This window comes from Sceloporus occidentalis, unplaced genomic scaffold (genome assembly GCF_023333645.1).
Source record: "Sceloporus occidentalis isolate IW3139 unplaced genomic scaffold, rSceOcc1.0.p SCAF_9, whole genome shotgun sequence".
Lineage (NCBI taxonomy): Eukaryota > Metazoa > Chordata > Lepidosauria > Squamata > Phrynosomatidae > Sceloporus > Sceloporus occidentalis.
Genome location: NW_028316989.1, coordinates 15,317,443 through 15,337,235, shown reverse-complemented (window position 1 = coordinate 15,337,235; position 19,793 = coordinate 15,317,443). Strand labels below are relative to the sequence as shown.

The window sequence follows — 19,793 nt, the reverse complement described above, 5'->3', positions numbered from 1 at the left end:
CTTCTTGGTTGCAAACATGCACACTGTTCCTAAATGGCCATCTTGAGAGCAAGATTCATTCCACGTACCTCTTTCTCCCCGCAGATATTGCTGATGATAGAGCTGGAAGCTGGGCTTGAAGATGGTCCCAGGACAGCAACCACCCCTTTTGGAAGGATTTGGCACACTGGTGATCCCCCATGGAGAGAGTCAATCGGCAGAAGAGGAAAGAAGAGTTACTGGCAGACTCTGCTAAATGGATGAGTAAGGACATAAGAATCACCTTGCTGGATTTAAGGGCCCACACTTTTATTATACCATTTCCAACATGGGACAACCAGATATGGCTGAGGAGCTCATGAGATGGTGTATTTCTTTGTTTCTCAACAACATTTTTTATTTATTGTACAGTGCGCCCTTTTTTTATACGGGGGAATCCGTTTCGGACCCCCCCCCCATGTAAAAAAATGGTATGCTCAAGCCCCATTGAAATTAATGGGGCTTGTGCACGTGGCGGTGGCTTGGTGGCACGGCAGTTCAACTAAATGGGCCGCGCTTGCAGCATATGCTGAAAGACGTGTATAGTGCATCCATGTATAACACGGGCGCACTGTATTTGTTTCCTCCAAGGAGCTTAGAATGGCATCCACTCCTCTTTCCATCTTACCTTCACAACAGCCCTTTGAGATAGGTCAGGCAGAGAGATAGTGATTACATAAGGACATACCCAGCGACATTTGAAGCTGGGTGGAATATTTAAAAAGATTGAAGTCCGAATATAGTATTGCTATCACTACATAATTCAGAGAAATGGAAAAAAGAAGGAAAAGATTTGATATCAAACTTGCTTACATCAGCGAGATTAATCATAGCAAGATGTTGGAAAACAAAAATAACTGTACAGTTGTAAGAGTGGTATGAAGAGGTATGGAAATTAGCCATTAATGGTAAATCGGCATGCAGATTGAAAGTAAAAAAAGGGGGTTATGGAAAAAAATGACTTTGATGGAACTTGGAAAGAATTCATTGAGAAAGTATTGAGAAAAGAAGATGGAAAATCACCTCCATGGAAGGAATTGAGATTTTGGATGGAATATAAGGATGAAAATGGCTCCAAGGAAGGGAAACACTGAGGTGGGATGTAAAATATACTTAGCCAAGTTGTAATAGAATGCAGAATAGATAGATAGATATAGATATAGATATAGATATAGATATATAGATATGGAATTATGTATTGTATAAAATTTATATGTATGAACTTTAGTTTCAATACAAAATTATAAAATTTTAAAAAGAAGAAGAAGAAGCTGGGTGGTAATCTGAGCCTGGATTTCCCTGTTTTCCCCCCAGCTACACCACACTGTGTAGTGATATACACAGTGTAGTTACAACTACACCACACTGACTTGCAGCCCCATCAACACCCAGCTGCTCCATAGTGGTGTCGAAGTATTGATCCATCACACTTAGTAATGCCTCCTTAAATGACTGCAGCTTCCCCTGGTCATGTCATCTAGGTCCATTTATTCAGCTGCAGACAGAACATGAGAATCTCCGCATTAATTTCATACACTCTACAAGTGAAAGACAGCACCATCCCTTCTTCTTTTGTCACAACAATCCTGAGTAGATGAGGCTGAGAGATAGTCACTGGTATCCCACTAAACTTCTCAACCAAGTATACACTTGAACCCGAGTTTCCTTCCCTAATGTCCCAAAAGAAGCAAAAGCTTTGATTCAGCTAGTTCAAATAACTCTCATCAATGTAAAGTATTGCCTTTATTTTCTAATTTCCCCCCTCTTCTTCTCACCACTGATGTGCCACAAGGCTTTTCAAACTCATTTTGCATGTCATAGGGCTATTTTAATGGCATTTAATAGCATATATTAAACGGGGCAATGACCCAGGTTAAAGCAACAGACTGAGAAGGACAAACGTGCGTGCTTCCCTTCTCTTCCTTTACAAGTAACAACAACATGAATTAGTCCCATGTTCTCCTCTAGATTCCATTTTTGGTTCACCAGAAGGCAAGACTTCGACAATGGCAGAACTACTAAACGGCTTAGTTTAGTTCTTTCCATTCAAATTGTTCCATGAAACTCTTCAGTGGGGTTTTGCTGTGAAGGCACATGAGCAAAAGGGTGGTGGCAGTGGGAACATAGGCTCATGCCAGCCATGGCTATGTAGATCAACTGTGCATCCTGACATTCTCTTCAATGAATAAAGATCTTTGTGTCCATATGACGCACGCCCAGCTCCGCCCCCAAGGTGGCATGATGCTGCGTGCCACATCGCATGCCGTGCAGCAATACAGTGCTCCTCTTGTACTGCATCCACATGTTGCAGTGCCAAAGGAGTGCCATAAAACCACGGCACCGCAGCTACTGCACCCTTTCTAGGGTGCAAAAAGGAGCTGCTTTTTGTGGCTCCTTTTTGCACCCTGGAAAGGCCAGATTGGGGCTGCAGCATTCTGTTGCTGCAGTCCCGATCTGGCTGCAAAAGGGGCAGCTGGAGGTCGCCCCTTTGGGGCTGTCTGCACAGCCCCTAAATAGGTAAGAAATACAAAAGAACCCGCCACTAGCACTGGCTGCATCTACACTGTAGAGATAATGCAGTTTGACACCATTTAAACTACCATGGTGCAATGCTATGCAATTCTGGGTATTGTAGTTTGTTGTGACACCAGAGCTCTCTGACACAGAAGGCTAAGTGCCTCACAAAACTGCAGTTCCTAGAATTCCATAGCACTGAGCCATGGCAGTTTAAGTGGTGTCAACCTGGGTTATTTCTGCAGTGTGGATACAGCCATAGGAGGAGGAGAAAGGGTTATCAGGAGGAAGATGAGTCACAAGATTAATTGGGAGCAAGGAAAGCGAGGTATAGGGTGACACACCACCTTTCTTTAAACTGGAGATCTTGGTGGGGGAGAAGGGGACAGTTACTTTGCCCTCTGTACAATTTAATAAAGTGACACTAATGTATCACAGTAGCTCCGCTATCTGTTTTTCAGAATTGTGCATATCGCTTTGAGAGGAAAATAATCCAAATCAGAAACAGAAGTAACAGAGCTGGAATATTTTAGCCAGGGATACAGTGGCTTTGGTGCCATTTCTAATCTGTTGGGGGGGTGGAATTACTGCAGTCTCAACATACATTATTGAGAAATCACTGAAGAAAAGGCTATGGTCTGTGTTATCAAGAGACTTGGACATTATCATAATGGTTACTTTCAGCCTTTTTCTGTCTTTCTCTTCTTTTTCTTTTTTTTAAAAAAGAAAACCATGAATGTATAATGCAGAGCTATGAGGCTAGTGCAAGGAGCCAGTCCTCTAGAGAGTTCCTCACAATTCTGCCTATTAAGTCATCCTGCTTTCTCTGTCCTTTCTCATAATAGGGATGATAACACCTCTCTACCACAGAGAAACCCCTGAATTTGCAAAAATTCCATACAAAATCCTCCCTTTTACAAAGACAAAGATGTGAAGAATGAGAGTGGACGACTGCTTTAGAAATTATTCAACAGTTCCGATATCCTTTCCTCTGCTTCTTTTATCTATACATATTATATCACTAGATAGGTCATTTGCAAATAATGATAGGCAAAACCCTGGCATAGCCAGGATCAGACCGATTCCTCTACCTCTGGAAAACCGATAAGCAAACATAGTATCAAGGTCCGGTGTGTGTGTGTGTGTGTGTGTGTGTGTGTGTGTGTGTGTGTGTGTGTAAGTGCATGTCTGCATGCTATGGCTGTGCAACTATCATATCCATGTCATCTATTGAATCTTAACTATTGGATTCAAGGCTCTTTGATGGTGTTTGTATCTTGGCTAGGGATGTTGGCAAAGCTCTTACAAGCCTTGTCTCGGATAAAGACTTAAGGGCTTGCAGAAGCCCACCCCGAAAGGTGATGTTAGCTTTACAAGCCTACACATTCTTTGGCTCAGATGAAATTCTGATCCAGAGAAAAAGTCTCTGGTTTATTCGGCATCCCAATCCCACCCACTCACCTACTTACTTACTCTGCCCCCACCACTCTTTTATACAACTTAGTTGTTTGGGGAAACAGGAAGGGCAGCAGCTTCAACATGGGTGTAGGAGGAAGCAAAAAAGATATGATGCTCTGCTTCCAGAACATGGACACGGATTCAGAGATGGAAGCAATGGACCTGGTAGCAATGCACCTGCTGGCAATGGTGCAACTAGGACCTTCTGCTGAACCAGACCAGGAGGACATTCCAGAGTGGTCTCAGAGGATTTATAGGAAGCAGAAATTAATTAAGCAGCTGCTGCATTGAGGTGCTGATCTATAAATCCTCAGCCCTGCCCTCCAAGTGTTGCCTGTTACAAGCAACACCTTCTGAAAATCCCTCTTCCATGGAACCATTAAAGGTTCTGGATCTGCCTCCAGTTTTTAGTCTGGTCACTCTACTGTAGACCAATAGTTACATAATTGGTCTGGACCTATTTCTTGTCATTGCAGAAGCAGGTTATTGCTACCATTTGGTAAAGTTCTCCTGCTGACAAGCAAAAAGCCAGTGACCTCTGCATCAGGAACAAGGATCTAGCACCATATTCTAAACTTATTTCATTCCTCAGTGTTTATGTCCTCTCTGCCCATTCATCGGAGAGCTCTGACACTTATTTTCTCTCTTTTGTGCAAAACATCTGTCAGGCACTTTGAATCGCCCCCTACTTTGAATCGCCCTTTACAAACAAGAATACAGGCAGTTTGTGGTGAGTACCTTCTGTTTAAGAAGTCTTTGTTGGTCTCTCATCATGAGACCCCAGTCCTTTCCATTATTCTTCAGAGGATCAAGAACCAAGGAAAAAACTGTATTTCAGTGTGGTGATGTGTATGCACAGGAGTGGTATTTTTGACACACATGTAAAGAAGGAAAGTTAGGTGACTACTTTGTCACCCTTTAGGAGAAATGATGATGGGGAAAGGGGCAAAATTGTCATAGCAACTCAGCTCTAACAATTGCCAGAGGGGGAAAATGCAGTAGAAGAAGGGGGAGAGAAAGGGCTTATCATTTGCAAGATGAACACATCCAGTGGAATTAGAGAACAGGAGCTGAAACAAAGTGAAGATGCCTCTGGCAAAGGCTTATTCCATGTAGAGAGTTTCTTTTGTTGTTGTACAAGTCCCCTAATTTTTTTGTAATTTCCCACTGAGGCACTGAGAAGCAGGAAGGCCTCGGACTTGCCTCCTGATCCTCATAGTCCTTCCAGGCATTTATCTTCTCCATGAATGACTTCTCAGATTCAACCTTTTCTCTGTCGTTGGTGATCTTGCCCCAGTTGGTGATATGACGGTCTTGGTTGTGGAGAAGTGCAAGGCTAATAATGGAGGATTCTGAGTACATTAATACATGACTCAGGAATGGCCTCCGAGTCAAGAAGCACTGTTAGATGCTCCCTTGGGTGGTCAAAACTCCCCTGCCAAAACCTGGCATCTCAAAGGCAAACTGCATTAAATAATAATAAAAACCGGAGTTGTATGCAGTTAGCGGATCAATTCAGCCTTCAGCTTTTTGAGACAGCCTGAAAGTACTAAACTCCACCATGATTGCACTTGGAAGGGCAGCTATGAAGCAACCAGATAAGATCTTCAAGTGTAAAGATATATAATTAAATACCAAAGTCAAGATGATCCATTCTGTAGTATTTTTAATTTCCATGTATGGTTTTGAAAGCTGGACAGTGAAGGAAATTGAAAGGAAGAAGGTCTGTTATCATGTGTCATCAAATCATTTCAGACATGTTGACTCTATCATGGGGTTTTCATGGCAAGTTTGTTCATTTCTTCTGAGGCTGAGAGAGTATGACTTGCCCAAAGTCACCCAGTGGTTTCTATGGCTGAGCAGGGATTCAAACCCTGGTGTCCAGAATCATAGCCTAATGCTAAAGCCACTCCAGGAAAAAGGTAACTCATTTGAAATGTGATGATGGAAAGTTGTCTTACACAGGTATCATGGATATCAAAATGATAAATAAATGGCTCCTAGAACAAATCAAGTCTGAACTCTCATTAGAAACTAGATGACTAAACTGAGGCTATTGCAGTTTGGCTATATCCTGAGATGACATGACTTATTGGAAAAGGCAATAATACTTGGTAAAAGATGAAGGTAGTAGGGAAAGAGGAAGACCACACGGTAAATGGATTGATTCACTGAAAGAAGCCACAGCTCTGGATTTGCAAGATGTGAGCATGACTGTTAATATCTATGGATCATGAAAATCTGTGATTCCTAGGGTCACCATTAGTTAACAATCTAACAAATAACACAGCCAACAAACACTATGGTTATGACATTCTGTTGAAACTCTTAGATGCAACCAAGCAAGTTTCATAAAGATATGGGTACAATAGCTGTTCCATTCCTGTACTGGTGTTTTCTCTTATACCCCTGGGTTTTTCTAATCTCTTTGGTTATCGCAGATCCTTATACACTGTCTCTGTGTGTATCTGTATCAATGTATGTATGTGAAACAGAGAAAGAGAAGGAGGATGAGAGACTGCCTTTTTTTTCTCTCTACAAGGATTTGCAACCAAAGGAGGAAACTCAACAAAAGAAAGTGCAGATGCGTAGCCAGGCATTCTGTGTTTAACTGTATTAAATATTAATAATTTTAAAATGACATTGATTTTTAAAATGAGGGTTTCCCATTGCATTTGTGCTTTTGCACCCGTCACTGGCCAAAAACGCAAAAATGGAAGCAAATTTGTTTCTTGGGGAGAAATTGGGTCTAATGCTTCCAGCATAATTTCTTTTATGTTTAAACATGGGATAGGGCTACACACACACACACAGAGAGAGAGAGAGAGAGAGAGAGAAAGAGTGTTAAAATCCCTCCCTTTCTCAAATTGCTCTGTGGGTTTAGCCCTGCCTTAGTGTGCCTGGTCATACAATTTACACACACACACACACACACACACTTTGAATCCTATTAATTATATATATTCACAGATGGAGAGAACAAAGCAAGTCATAATCAATCCCACTAACTGTGCCTTTGTGCTCTGGGAGGGCTGCATTTGGAAACTTATCATTCCTGTCCAATTCTTTCTTCTCCCTTTCTGCTTCTAAGTCTTTAAAGCAGGTTTTGAAATAAGGTGAACCCTTGTTGCCACCGCTCTCCTCAGCGCCATACCTTTCTCAGTGAGAGGAAAAAGCTTCACTTGCTATCTCATATAATCTTTCCTCTTGCTCCCTGCTATCCATCACACACTGGATGGCGATCCTCGAAGGTGTTTAGTCAGTGTGTGATGGATAGCAGGGAGCAAGAGGAAGGTTTATATGAAGCTTTCTCCTCTAATTAACAAAGGGGCTGTACAAATGGGAGGCATTTAGCTGCCCCTTTAGTGGACAGATTGGGGCCACAGCAACCACATGCCGTGGCACTGATCCGGCCACTAGAGAACACAAAAAGGAGCTGTCAAAACAGCTCCTTTTTGTGCCCTCTAAAGGGTGTCATAACCATGGCACTGTGGCTTTTTGATGCCCTTTCGGCACTCCATAATCTAGATGCAGCACTGGGGTAGTGCTATGATGCTGCACACCATCCAGAAAGGTGCGCAGCATCATGATGCAATGGGGGCAGAGTCACATTGTGGATGCTGCATCGTAGCTCCGCTTACAAGACGGCACAATATGCTGGTCTGTATAGCCCCAAAGTTATGGAGCTGAGGAGAGTGGTGGCAGCAAGGGCTCATCTTATTTAAAAACTTAGAAGCGGAAAGAAAGAAAGAAAGAAAATTGGTCAGGAATGATGTTTCCAAATCCTCGAAGAGGACAATCTGTAATACCATGGTGGCATCTCTTAGCAGAAATCTTTGTGTAACCCCAATTTCCATGCCCTGCTAAGCCTAGCTGGCAGACCAACTAGAGCTTTTGAAATATGATTTCATTGTCTTAAATTAATGCCAGAATCCACCATCACCATTCATTTTGTCAGATGAAATGCCTCCAGGTTCTTAAGGGTGGAGAGAATCTGACAGAGGCTTCACAATGCAGAAGCCCACAGGAGACAACGGGGTTCAGGCTGGTGTTGGAAGAAACTCCTTTCTGGACCTCCTGGGGAAACAGGCAGCTGGATGGAGATATGATTGAATGGACCACAGTGCCTTCTAGCAAAGGATTTAGAAACACAGGGAAGGCAAGCTTTACCTGTAATTGCAAAGACTGTCCCCATCAATAACCTTTTAAGCAAACGTCAGATCATTTCAGATCAGCTTAATTTACGGATGCTTTTCTTACAAGAATAAGTCAATATCCTTTGTCTCTCTCTATATATATATGTATAGAGATGCGGTGTCAAGCCAGCTATGAACTTTATTTGCTCTGGCTTAGAAAGAGACCTCTTGCATGAGAAAAAGAAAGAAAACAAATGAAAACTGGCTTTTAGAGGAGAAAATAAATAAATAAAAGAAAGAAAAAGGATTAGTCTTGTATTGTATATTTCTAGCCCAGACAATTATAACCCCAAATTGAAATTTTGCAAGACTTTATTTAGTATTTAGCTTTTGAATCCCACCCCTCCTAATCTGGCCAATTAGATGATCAAATAGTATTGGATTATTTAATGCATTAATTTATTAGAACAATCACAGAAGGAAAGAGATGTGTGCCAAGGACTAAAATTGTGGGCATCCTTTAGAACAGTGAATCCCAAACTTTGGTCCTCTGGGTGTTTTGGATTTTGGCTCCCAGAAGCCCAAGCCAGTTTGGCCAACAAGAGAGTTGAAGCCCCAACTATCTGGAAGGGGTGATGCTGTTGAAAGTCTGCCCTCTGCATTAATTTTCCCTTCAGATCTCTGATTTCAAGTATTGCAATAATGTAAAGCATATAGAAATAGGGTATTGGCATCCAAAGAAAAACGGCAGGCAAAGGACGTTATCAGACAAAGGAAATTGGAAGTATAATCCAATGGCAATCCAAACGCAATCGTGGGGTTTAACGTTATTACGTGATAGACTACCACACACAAATTCGGGCAATGGTTAGTCAGTCCGAATGCAATCATGGGGTTTCACGTTATTGCGTGAGAGGTGATCACACACAATTTCTGGCAATGGTATGCTATTTTCAAGCAATGGGAAGCCAGTTCAAACGCAATTCGCATTCACGTAAATTTGCTGAACTAGCAAATTCATGTAAATGTGTTCTGGCCTCACTTTCTTTTCATTCGAAATTAAGAGAAATTACTCACGTGTGATAAAGTTCAATGTTATCAAAATTACCAATCTCTGAAATGTGGGGACTGAATGATAATTTCATGAACCAGAGCAAGGTTCTTAACTGGGAAACATTGCCTTCTTTTTGCATGCTCCTCGATGAGAAGGTAGGGTGCATTTATGATTACTACATTGTTGGGGTACAAGACGGTCTAGCCCTTTGCCATTGGTATCAGAATAATGAATGGAAAAGGCCGCCATGCTACACAGATGACTAACAACATTTGATCGCAAGCAAGACAGAAGTTGGAAAAGTTACTTCGATGAACAACAGCTCTCAGAATCCCTGGACCCTGGGAGCTGTAGTCCCAAGGAGTAACTTTTCCAAGCTTTGATTAGTTTAAAACAAAAGAAAAGAATTCACTTGGTATAATTTATCCGATTGCAAAGTGTACCCTCAGTTTTATCTTGTTCCATTTGCTCTAACAGTTCATAGGAGTTGGAGAGAATAATGCTAACATTAGTGCATTGTGTGTAAGTATACCCAATGGACATTAAAAAAAGAGGGTTTTTGGCAAGAATTACATCCTGATTATTATGCTGTGAAGCCGTAATGGTTGTTATTACACACACACATGTTTTAGCTGATGGCTCTGTGTTTGTGTGTGTCTGTACGTAACAATCATTGTATCATCTGTTTCACAGTATAATGATCACAGTGTAATTCTTGCCAACAAACTCTTACATGGTTCAGCTGTGGGAATTATATATGAAAATGTCATTTAAAAAACAACAGGAAAAGCAAAAAAGGTAATGAAAAGGGAAGTAGATGGGATGAATAAACACCTTCCAGGAGTCTCTTCAAAATGCCAGTAATATAGAAAACATTTTGCATGCATTGTCACTGTGGAAATATGAAATCTGACCAGCGAACAGAGATACTTAGGAGTAATTCAAAAATGCCTGAAATCTGACAGTGGTATTAAAAAGATGTCTGTAAGCCATAGGTTGGAGTATCTAAATGGCTTTTATTAATAGTATATGACATAACTAGCAATTTCTCAGAGCCAAAGGTGAAAAGTTGGGCAAAATCTAGAAAACTACGTTATGGAGCCTGTATTTTGGATGACCTTAAAAAGCAACGTGTGGGAAGAGGAGGTCTAAGAATCTTGTACATATCCTTTCCTTTGTTTTTCAAGTGTTCGTCGGCTCAGTGAGTGGAAATATTAAATGCTGTCTCTCCAAAGTCCGGTACACATCAGAATGGCAAAGTACAAGGTAGCCTTTCAGGTATCAGAAACAGGCAAAGGTCTGCCAGAAGAAGCTTGTCTTTCCAGACATCAGAATGTCATTTTTAAAGGATCTCTGTAACTATTTCCTCCTTTCCTTCATTTGCTTGCTTCTTTGTTTTTGTTTGGAGGCTGCTAGAAAATCATGAGGAATGTTGGCAATTTGCAGGTGTGTTCTTACACCAGATTATTTAAAGGGCTAAATAAAGTATACTTCTCTTTTCAGGTGTTTTATTTTATTTGCCGACTCCTGGGAGGACTCAAGTACAACAGCAATCTCACTCTTTTCAATGCCTGGCTGTTTTTAATAAACTTTAGATTGGTCATTCCTAAGGGGACACAACTCTACAGGAGTCTTGGAACCACTTTCCTTGATCATTATACAGAGGCTGAACATTCTCTAGCATAGGTTCCCTTTCTGGCACCGAATATGGCTGAAGTCCAATATTGCTACTCTAAGTATTAAAGATTTGATGAAGTTCTTATTTGTTCATTTGTCCATTTTAGCACAAGTTGATTCCAAAATGCAGCATTCATTACTTCTCTGTGTTATGTACATTCAGCAATTCCTATCACAATATGGGCTAATGGCTAGACAAGACTTTTAAGGAAAGAACTTCTGTGCTAGATGATTAGACCTAGGTTCACAGAATTGATGCCTTCTGAACAATGAAATATATCCCTTCTGTTTATAATTTTGAGTCAAGGGGATGGGATAGGTTCCATAAATATTTTTAATTAGATGCCAGAATTCCAATTTTGGGCAATTTTGTGCTCCTGAAGTTGTTGTTGTGTGCCTTCAAGGAACGTCTGACTTATGGAGTCCCTAAGACAGCCCTGCCATTGGGTTTTCTTGGCAAGCTTTGTTCAGAGGAGTTCTGCCATTGCCTTCCCCTGAGGCTGAGAGCATATGTCTTGCTCAGTGAGTTTTCTGGCCAAGCTGGGACTCAAACCCTGGTCTGAGTCCAACACTCAAACCTCTATACTATCTTCTAGCTACAAGGAAGGAAGGAAGGAAGGAAGGAAGGAAGGAAGGAAGGAAGGACGGACCTCAGCTCTTTAGGTATCTGGAAATCATGTCCTATGAGCAACAGCTTAGGGAGATGGGTATGTTTAGCCTAGAGAAGAGAAGGTTAAACATGATAACATGTTTATATATATTTGAAGGGATGTCATATTGAGGATGGAGCAAGTTTGTTTTCTGCTGCTCCAGAGACTAGGACATTAAGCAATGGATTCAAACTATAGGAAAAGAGATTCCTCCTAAATGTTAGGACGAACTTCCTGATGGTAAGAGTTGTTCAACAGTGGAAGATGTTGCCTTGGAGGGTGGTGTTGTCTCCTTCTTGGAGGTTTTTGAACAGAGGCTGGATGGTCATCTGTCAGGAGAGCTTTGTGTCTTTCTACACAGCAGGAGGTTGGACTGAGTGGCCCTTGGATCTCTTCCAACTTTATGATTCTGACTGTTCGCCCATTCATAATATGAGCTGAAAGCACTATCCTCAATTTTGCTTAGTTTGGAGATGTTATGATTGCCTATGTACCATTGTAACATAGTTATTGCACCCATTATGTGATCTCGCATTGGCTGGATATCAGTGAACAAGAAAGAACAATGGAGTAGAAGATGGTGACAAAGATTTTATTTTTGTTTATTAGGGAAATTACTGCATATAGCAACCTCAAAAAAAGTATTTTTAGAGCACTGCAGGGGGAGTGTGATGCCATAGACTTTTTGGGTGGGATGTTACGTTCATTAGCAAAATTAAAGTAAAATATGGAGGGTGAGAGTAGGGCATGCTGAGAGTAACTGGTGACTGGCTGCATGTTTGCAGGGGCGTTAAGAAGTCTAGCTGGATATTGGAAGGTGGCATAGGGGTTTACTTTGGGTGTATCTACTCTATAGTAATATTGCATTTTGACATCACTTCAAGTGATGTAATTTCATCCTATGGAATTCTAGGATTAGTAGTTTTACAAGGGCTCTAGTCTTCTCTGTCGAAGACTGCTGATGCCTCACAAAACTACACATCCCAGGATTCTGTAGGATGAAGCCACCACAGTTAAAGTGGTGTCAAACTGAATTATTGCACCCTTACACTCAGGACAGTTAGTTAGGTTCAGTTAGGAATATGAGAAAGAGAAGGAAGAGGGGAGTGGGAGGTGAGTAATGCTCAGTTAAGACTGATGTGTTAAATAACCAATCCGTAACTATATGTTGAACTTCTGTTTAATAAATTAATATCTGTATTATACATTGTGCCTCTGAGAATGCTGCAGTAGCATTATTGCTGAGAGTTCAGATGCATGATGTCTCTGGTGGCATCAATGGTTCAAGGGTGGTGATGTACAATGGTAGGATTATTCAAATAAAGTCTTGAACAGCAGCCATAAGGTCAGCTAGAAGGTCCTCAAATCTGCTGTCATAATTCTGGGACAAATGGAGGGTCTCACATTTGCTGGCAGTGACAGGACAGATGGACAACCTCCACAGGGAGCATTTTGCGGTACACAGAGGCACCACTTTCCCCAGAACTATATATGAGCAAACATACAAGATCTCCCTATTCATTTAGCTGTCAGTCCCTGTCTGTGAAGTTGTTTAATACTTGCTTTCACAATTCACAGCAAGGCAAAAGATCCTACAGTATACATGTCATGCCCAACAATGCCGGAAGATCCCTTTCAAAAGCAAAACAGGAGCTGAGGTTTATCTGTTTTAAATGTATTCAGTCGGAGAAATCCTTTAAAAAATGACAAAGAAAAATATTCTGGATTCTCTTCAGATTGTATTTAAAAAAGGCAAAGAAAGAAAGGGTTGGGGGGAGTCTACACCAGAATGAAATTCATTAAGATTTTGAAATGTCAGATCAATGAAGTATTCCAAATGCTTGCTGTTTTTACATCCAGGAGCAAAGTGATGTTTACAGTGAATTAATTGACAAATGCTAGCTAACATGCTTTCAAATCACAACCATGATCCATGCTCCAGACATGCCTGAGGTAGCAAGCCAGCACCCTGATGCAAATTTTCTGGTCTTTACTCAAGCGTGCTTTCTAAATTTGAAGAGGGACTCCGCTTCAGCCGCGGCTTCAGACTGCCTCGCGAGGCCATTATCAAACCCCATTACACGCTTAGGTAATTATCACAGACCAATGTATTGAGGGCACTGTCATAACTAAAGAGCCACTCGGTGTTACTAATGTGAGCCCTGATCTTCCTGGAGCCTATGACCAAATGTGGTGTTCTCCTCTTGTGAGTAATCCCATTGGTTCCAACTGGAGTGCTTTGGGCAGTAACTACGCAGAGGAGCATCCTTCTGAATGTGCAGGAGGGATAAGAAGCAATGTGCAATTGATCTGATAAAATTTGGGGAACTTGTATGAGGGAAAAATCTCCTGGGTCTGTTGCATGCCCATCTCCAATGGCACATATCAAGGCATGGATTTTTCTAGTGCAGAATCAAAACATAACACACCTCTCTTGCTATGTTCTTGCTTCTTCATCTGTGTTTGCGCTTCAGTAGAGCTGGGAAAATATATTGTTTTGCACTATAGCACCCAGACTGCCCTCCCAAACTAGCATGGCAAGTGGTAGAGGGTTTGGTAGGGTCATTCCCAACTGATCTCCTGTCATTCCACTTTTTAGGATGCTTTTGATATGTATGTTTCTCCCCCCCACACACACACACACATTCTCCCCTTTGTCATCAGCCTTATTTCAGTTATGCAAAATGGGTTCATAATGTCAAAACTGGTGGCACTCAAGTGATTCAGTGGGAAGAGAGGAGCATAGAGGGAGATTCTTGTCCTTCTCAGTAGGCTCAGGCAAAGGCAAACTTCTGCAGCTTCTCCAAGTTTGTGTTTACTTCTCCTAGTTAACCAGTCATTCATAATTTATTATGGCCCATAGACCCAAAATTTAAGCATTCAGTCAAAATATACATGTCATCAAATTCCTCAAATAAAATTCCCCGCACTAGTCCAAGAATCACAAAAGTTGCTCAACTCTAACCGTCCCTTTGTGCATAGAGGGTTCTTCTGCATTTATAATTGATGGCATCTGCACCACGCTTTGATGCTGCTTGGCCACATGCGCCCGGGTTTTCATCTGTGAAATGCTGGGCTGGAGAGTGTGCGATTTCAGGAACCATAGGCCAAAACATTTTTCCAGGTCCTGATTTTTGGCTATTTATGTTTAAGCTGGCTGGAATGGGAACTGCAATGTTAAGATTTATTATGCTGAGGGAGGTTTATGGTCAATTTAAATCAACATTCTCTCTGCTGGTTGCCATTCTTCTTGTAACTTTGGGAAGGATGGCAAGCAAGGCATGACAGAAATAACTACCCATTGATATATATTGCCTGTGAGTCGGGAAATGACCCTCCTCTTCCTATTAGAGCAAAAGAGAGGCATTTGAAGACCCAGAATGTTTCCCTGCAACAATTTTGTTATTATTTGAAGCTGTTGCTTCCTTTCTCTTCCACTGTTCTGGCCCTCAGTTCTTTTTTCTCCTCATGCATATTACTTCTTCTATCAAGGCATCAGACAGTCAGGGCTCAAGTTATGAATATATGGATGTCAGAGTGCTGCCATGCCAATCAACTTTGTCCAAATACCAATATATTTCTGAATGGGTGAATACACATATCGCCCTCCCTAAAAAGAAAAGCAAGAATTGGTAAAAAGGAGGTGATTTTTCAAATCTATGCATTTATCTTATCCTTTGATATATGTGTGTGTGTGGGGGGGTATGCATGCTAGTAGTCATTATAACATTAAATGGAAAGAAATGCCATAGCTTAATAAAAGAGCTTTTTCTTTGGTAGTCCGAAGCCCTGGTGGCGCAGTGGTTAAATGCCAATGCTGCAGCCACAAGGTTATGAGTTCGACCCCAGGGCTCCAAGGTTGACTCAGCCGTTCTTTCGTAGGTTGGTAAAATGAGTACCCAGCTTGTTGGGGGAATGGTCTAATAGATTGCAAACTGTTTAGGAGATTATCACACAGAGACTTGCCATTATTTGAACTCTTACACCACCACTACAATTACTAGATGACCTCCTCACACACTGGGCCAGTTATCTTCACCTCTCAGCCAAACTCAATTTTCAGGGTTGTTGTTGAGATATAATGGGAAAAGAGGGAGAAGAACTATATCTGTCATTCTGAGCTCCTTGGGGGGTGAACAGGATAAAAAAGCAAAACACAATAAGGAAAGAATTAGAATAATAACAAGAAGACTTCTGCATGACAATATGAAATCTTCAGGTTCATGGCATCAAGACACACTAGACACACATGTTCCAGCATTTTAAAGATTGTCCCCATAACCCGGTCTCAAGAGACGTACGTACTAGTCTCGGCTGTTTCATATTCACTGTCTCTCAGCAGCTCAAAGATGTCCACCTCCACTTTGGCCTTTCCAATCCGCTCTGGAGCCCGATTGATCCGATTCCTGGCCAGCGTGATGGACAGCCTTTCGCCTCTGCTGCACTCCATTGGGTCATCCAAAATGGCCGCTGCAAAAACAGATGAAAGGTAAGCTGGTCAAAGAGGAAGCAAAAAATAAATTGGAGGGGAATGTTACAGAATCCGTAACCACAAATGTCAGCTTGGGGGGTTGTTGTTATTTCCACTCTTGTACCCCTCTTGCTGGCCCACTTGGAAAGGTCACGTTTAAGGCAGGGCATATGACAATCTGATCTCCTCACTGAAAACTGGGCATTGCAGCAGATGAGAAAGAGCTGCTGTGTTGTGTGTTTACTTGTAGCATGTTTCTTAAAAAGGGGAAGAAGTTTAACATTAATCTCAATATTCAGTGATGCAGCAGGAGCAAGTCTGCAGAATCATTTGTCAAGCCTTGTTAATAAAATATGTTACTGTTCTTGACTATTCAATTTCAGCCACAGAAGAGAGTCGGGATGGAAAGGGTTCTTTTATGTGTGCATGATGGTTCTAAACATACTGTATCTATACAGTCAATTCTCTCCAGACCATCTCTTTCTGGCAGTGACTAGCACTGATATCTGTGGTCACTAGTCAGGATGGCTGTAGATCACCTCCAAAGTTAGTAGCCATATGCCTTTGTGTATCTGTTGGTGGAAAGCATGAAGATGCACTCAGGTCCTGAGAGTGGCACTTCCCCTAAGCCCCTGGTTGGTCACAATCTAAACAGTGTGTTTGACTAGATAAGCCTCCAGTCTGATCCAGAATGGCCCTTCTTATGTTCTTACTGTCACATAGGGATAGGACAATCCAAAAGGATCTGTAGCAGCCATTGAAAAGCCAGTGTGCTGTAGTGGTTTGAGCATTGGACAACGACTCTGGAGATCAGAGTTTGATTGCTTGCTCAGCCATGGAAACCCAATAGGTGACCTTGGGTGAGACACACATTCTCGGCCCCAGAAAACCTTGTGATAGGTTTGACTGAGGGTGGCCATATGCTGGAAGGCACACAACAGCAGCCATTGGCCAAACTTCTGACTCAGGTGATCTTGGATCTCTCTAATATTTAGAGGGCATGGGAGCATTTTCACCAGGTTTATGGGCTTTTCTGGGCCATTTTAGGACAAGGAGAAGGTTTTTTCCACTGCACAAAGTGAGCTGAAGTCACTTCTGTTCATTTCTTGTTACAAGAAAAAAGGACCTTCCCTGGGCATAAACTGTCCTGGAGTTGGGGAAGTGGTGGAAAAGCCCTCCACAACCCCAGAGGGCATTTTGGAGAGAAAAATATTTTTTGACACCAGGAGGGCACTAGGGACCCTCCAATATGAAAACTGTAACTATAACTGTAACATAGGCCAGTCCTATGTGAACCTTCCCCATCTAACTGTGCCTTCCTGATCATGCGAGACAGAATTTGTAATGGGATGGGCAACTGCAGCACAACTGCAGGACACAGAGTGTAGATAAATCAAATGGCCTACATTTTGTGGTCTTGGGCAAGTCACAGCCTCTCAGCCTCAGAGGAGGACAACAGCAAACCTCTGAATACCTCTTGACAAGAAAATCCAGTGAGAGGGTTGCTTTAGGGTCACCGTAAGTTGGAAATGTCTTGAAGGCACACAAGAGCAACAAATGTGCATGACTGACACCGGCACAATAATGTTTTTCAGAGCAATAAAAAAAAAATTAATTTCAGCAGTTAAGAATCTTCATTTAATGGCTGTAGTCAATTAACTTTTTAAATTTCTGTTTGAACAATCGGGGCTCTTTTTGCAGAAATGAATCAAAGACGCTGGTGATGTTCTTTCTAGACATTTGCTGCAAGAGTGATTACAGAATGGAGCAGGCAGAGCTCAGAAAGTGGGTTTAGGAGAGTCATATGGGAGGAGCAGAGCATCTTCCATCCTCTGGCTATAATTCCAAGTTTTGCTTAATTGCTGTAGCTCTGAAGAATTTTTATCTAAAGTGGTGATATTCCAAGTTAAGGAACCAACCAAAGAGGGGAAGCAATGTGAGGGAAGGGATGTAGGATGATGTCTTAGCCCCCTGTAGATATACACAGATCTCTTGTCCAATTTAATAGCATCCGTGCCATTGAATTAAGAGGCGGAGAGATAAATGACACCGATAATGCACAGAGCAAGCTATTCATGTACATCCATTCTTCCAAATTTGACTCCAGCAAAACAGAACACCAGCAGCTGGGCCACCAGTGGGTTTTAAGGTATTTTAAGCAAATGTGGCACAAGAATTCACATCTCTCTGCATGTTCCTAATGAGAAACACTCAAGTCCATTTTAATACATCATACATATGCACACACATGTGTGTGCACATTCACACACACACAGTTTCTAGGCATGGCGTTGTGAGTGTTTAGAAAATATAAAGAAAAACTAGAGTGAAGCTGAAGGTTTTTATGGCCGACATTCATAGTTTTTTGTTTTGTTTGGGGGGCTAATGTTCTCTGAAGATGCCAGCCACAGCTGCTGGCAAAACGTCAGGAATAAACTCTTCTAGAACACAGCCTCACAGCCTGAAAAACCCACAAAAAACTATGGATGCTGGCCATGAAAGCCTTCGACTTCACAGTATGACAGTCTATTGAGAACTGGTGCTATGAGACAGTTGGTTGCTTTAAGATGGGCAGTACTCAGAGCAGGGAAGATAGCTAAGAGTCACAGAGCCAGGAGATGCAAAGATTGTCGGCCTATGAATCCATTGCTCTGCTACCCTCTTTTAAACGTCTCCCAAGAAATTTTCTTGGCCTTACCACTAACAATTTGTGCCCAGAATGAATGCAAGAAAGAAGAGTTCATTGCAGATGCCTGTTAGCTGTTCCATCAATTGTTAGATTAAGTTCTGGGCATTAAAACAAAATGCTTGTGCTTCTTGTTGGCTGGAGAATAATACTTGGATGCTATAATTAGGATTTGGTCTACAATTGTAGCAGAATGAGATGGGGATGATGTAGCAGGGGGCAGTCAAATGGATTGAATCACGTCAGACTGGAAAAGCAGCCAAGAGAGAGAGAGAGAGAGAGAGAGAGAGAAGGGGGAGAAGGGAAGGGAGACAGAGAGAGAGATTTGCAACAGGAAATTGGTCCATGGGGGCATGATTTGGATCAGAACCACATTATGGATCAAGGGCCCAAGGCTGTTTTTCCTCCAGAATAAAAGCAGCCATGTTCAGCATAGTTCAAGCTGCTTTAACACATCATGACTAATATATTACATTACATATAATTTGCCTCATCTGTGAGAAGGCTGCAACTACCTCACTCCATCATGCAGCTATGAAGGAGCAGCAATAGTAGGATGCATAATTCTGGATAGCTTTGATGCATCTGTAAAGTTCCTAATCCTCATGTTTACATTGCATTTTCTTTTTTTATCTAAAGCATTATATAATGCTTGTTTACAGTCTTGCATCTGTACTTGGCCATCTTCCTGTGTGCCTCATTCTCACTTTTCAGTATACAAACTCCCACATTTAAAAATTGTTTATTTGTATTTCCTTTACATTTATCACTGGCTTACAGCCATACAGGTTTGTCACCAGATGACAAACTGGATGAATCTAACAAAGTAGACGATGTCCATGAAAGCTGATGCTAGAAAGTTATTCCTCCTAGGTCCAAAACATACTGCAGAAACAATCCCTTTTGAGACCACTTTAACTGCCCAGGCTCAGTGCCAGGGAATCTTGGGAGTTGTCGTTTATTGTGGAACCAGAGCTTTCTGACAGAGAAGGCTAAATGTTTTCCAAAACCACTTTCCCCAGAATTCCCTAGCATTGAGCCAGGGCAGTTAAAGTGGTCTTAAACTGGATTATTCCTGCAGTGTGTTTTGGACCCTAGTCAGTCTCAAAAGTGCTACTGGATTCTTTTA

General features: G+C 41.7%; 1 protein-coding gene across 4 annotated transcripts in view; it reads right to left on the bottom strand.

The window, feature by feature from the left end:
* Nucleotides 1–19,793, bottom strand: part of GRIK4 (glutamate ionotropic receptor kainate type subunit 4) — a 416,936-nt gene that overhangs the window by 147,119 nt on the left and 250,024 nt on the right. For all 4 annotated transcript variants that reach the window (XM_089537351.1, XM_089537353.1, XM_089537354.1 and 1 more), the window contains exons 3-4: nt 15,813–15,977; nt 69–166 (exon numbers count right to left, since the gene is read on the bottom strand). In XM_089537351.1, coding sequence (XP_089393477.1) covers nt 69–166; nt 15,813–15,977 — 263 coding nt within the window. The remainder of the gene's footprint in view (nt 1–68; nt 167–15,812; nt 15,978–19,793) is intronic.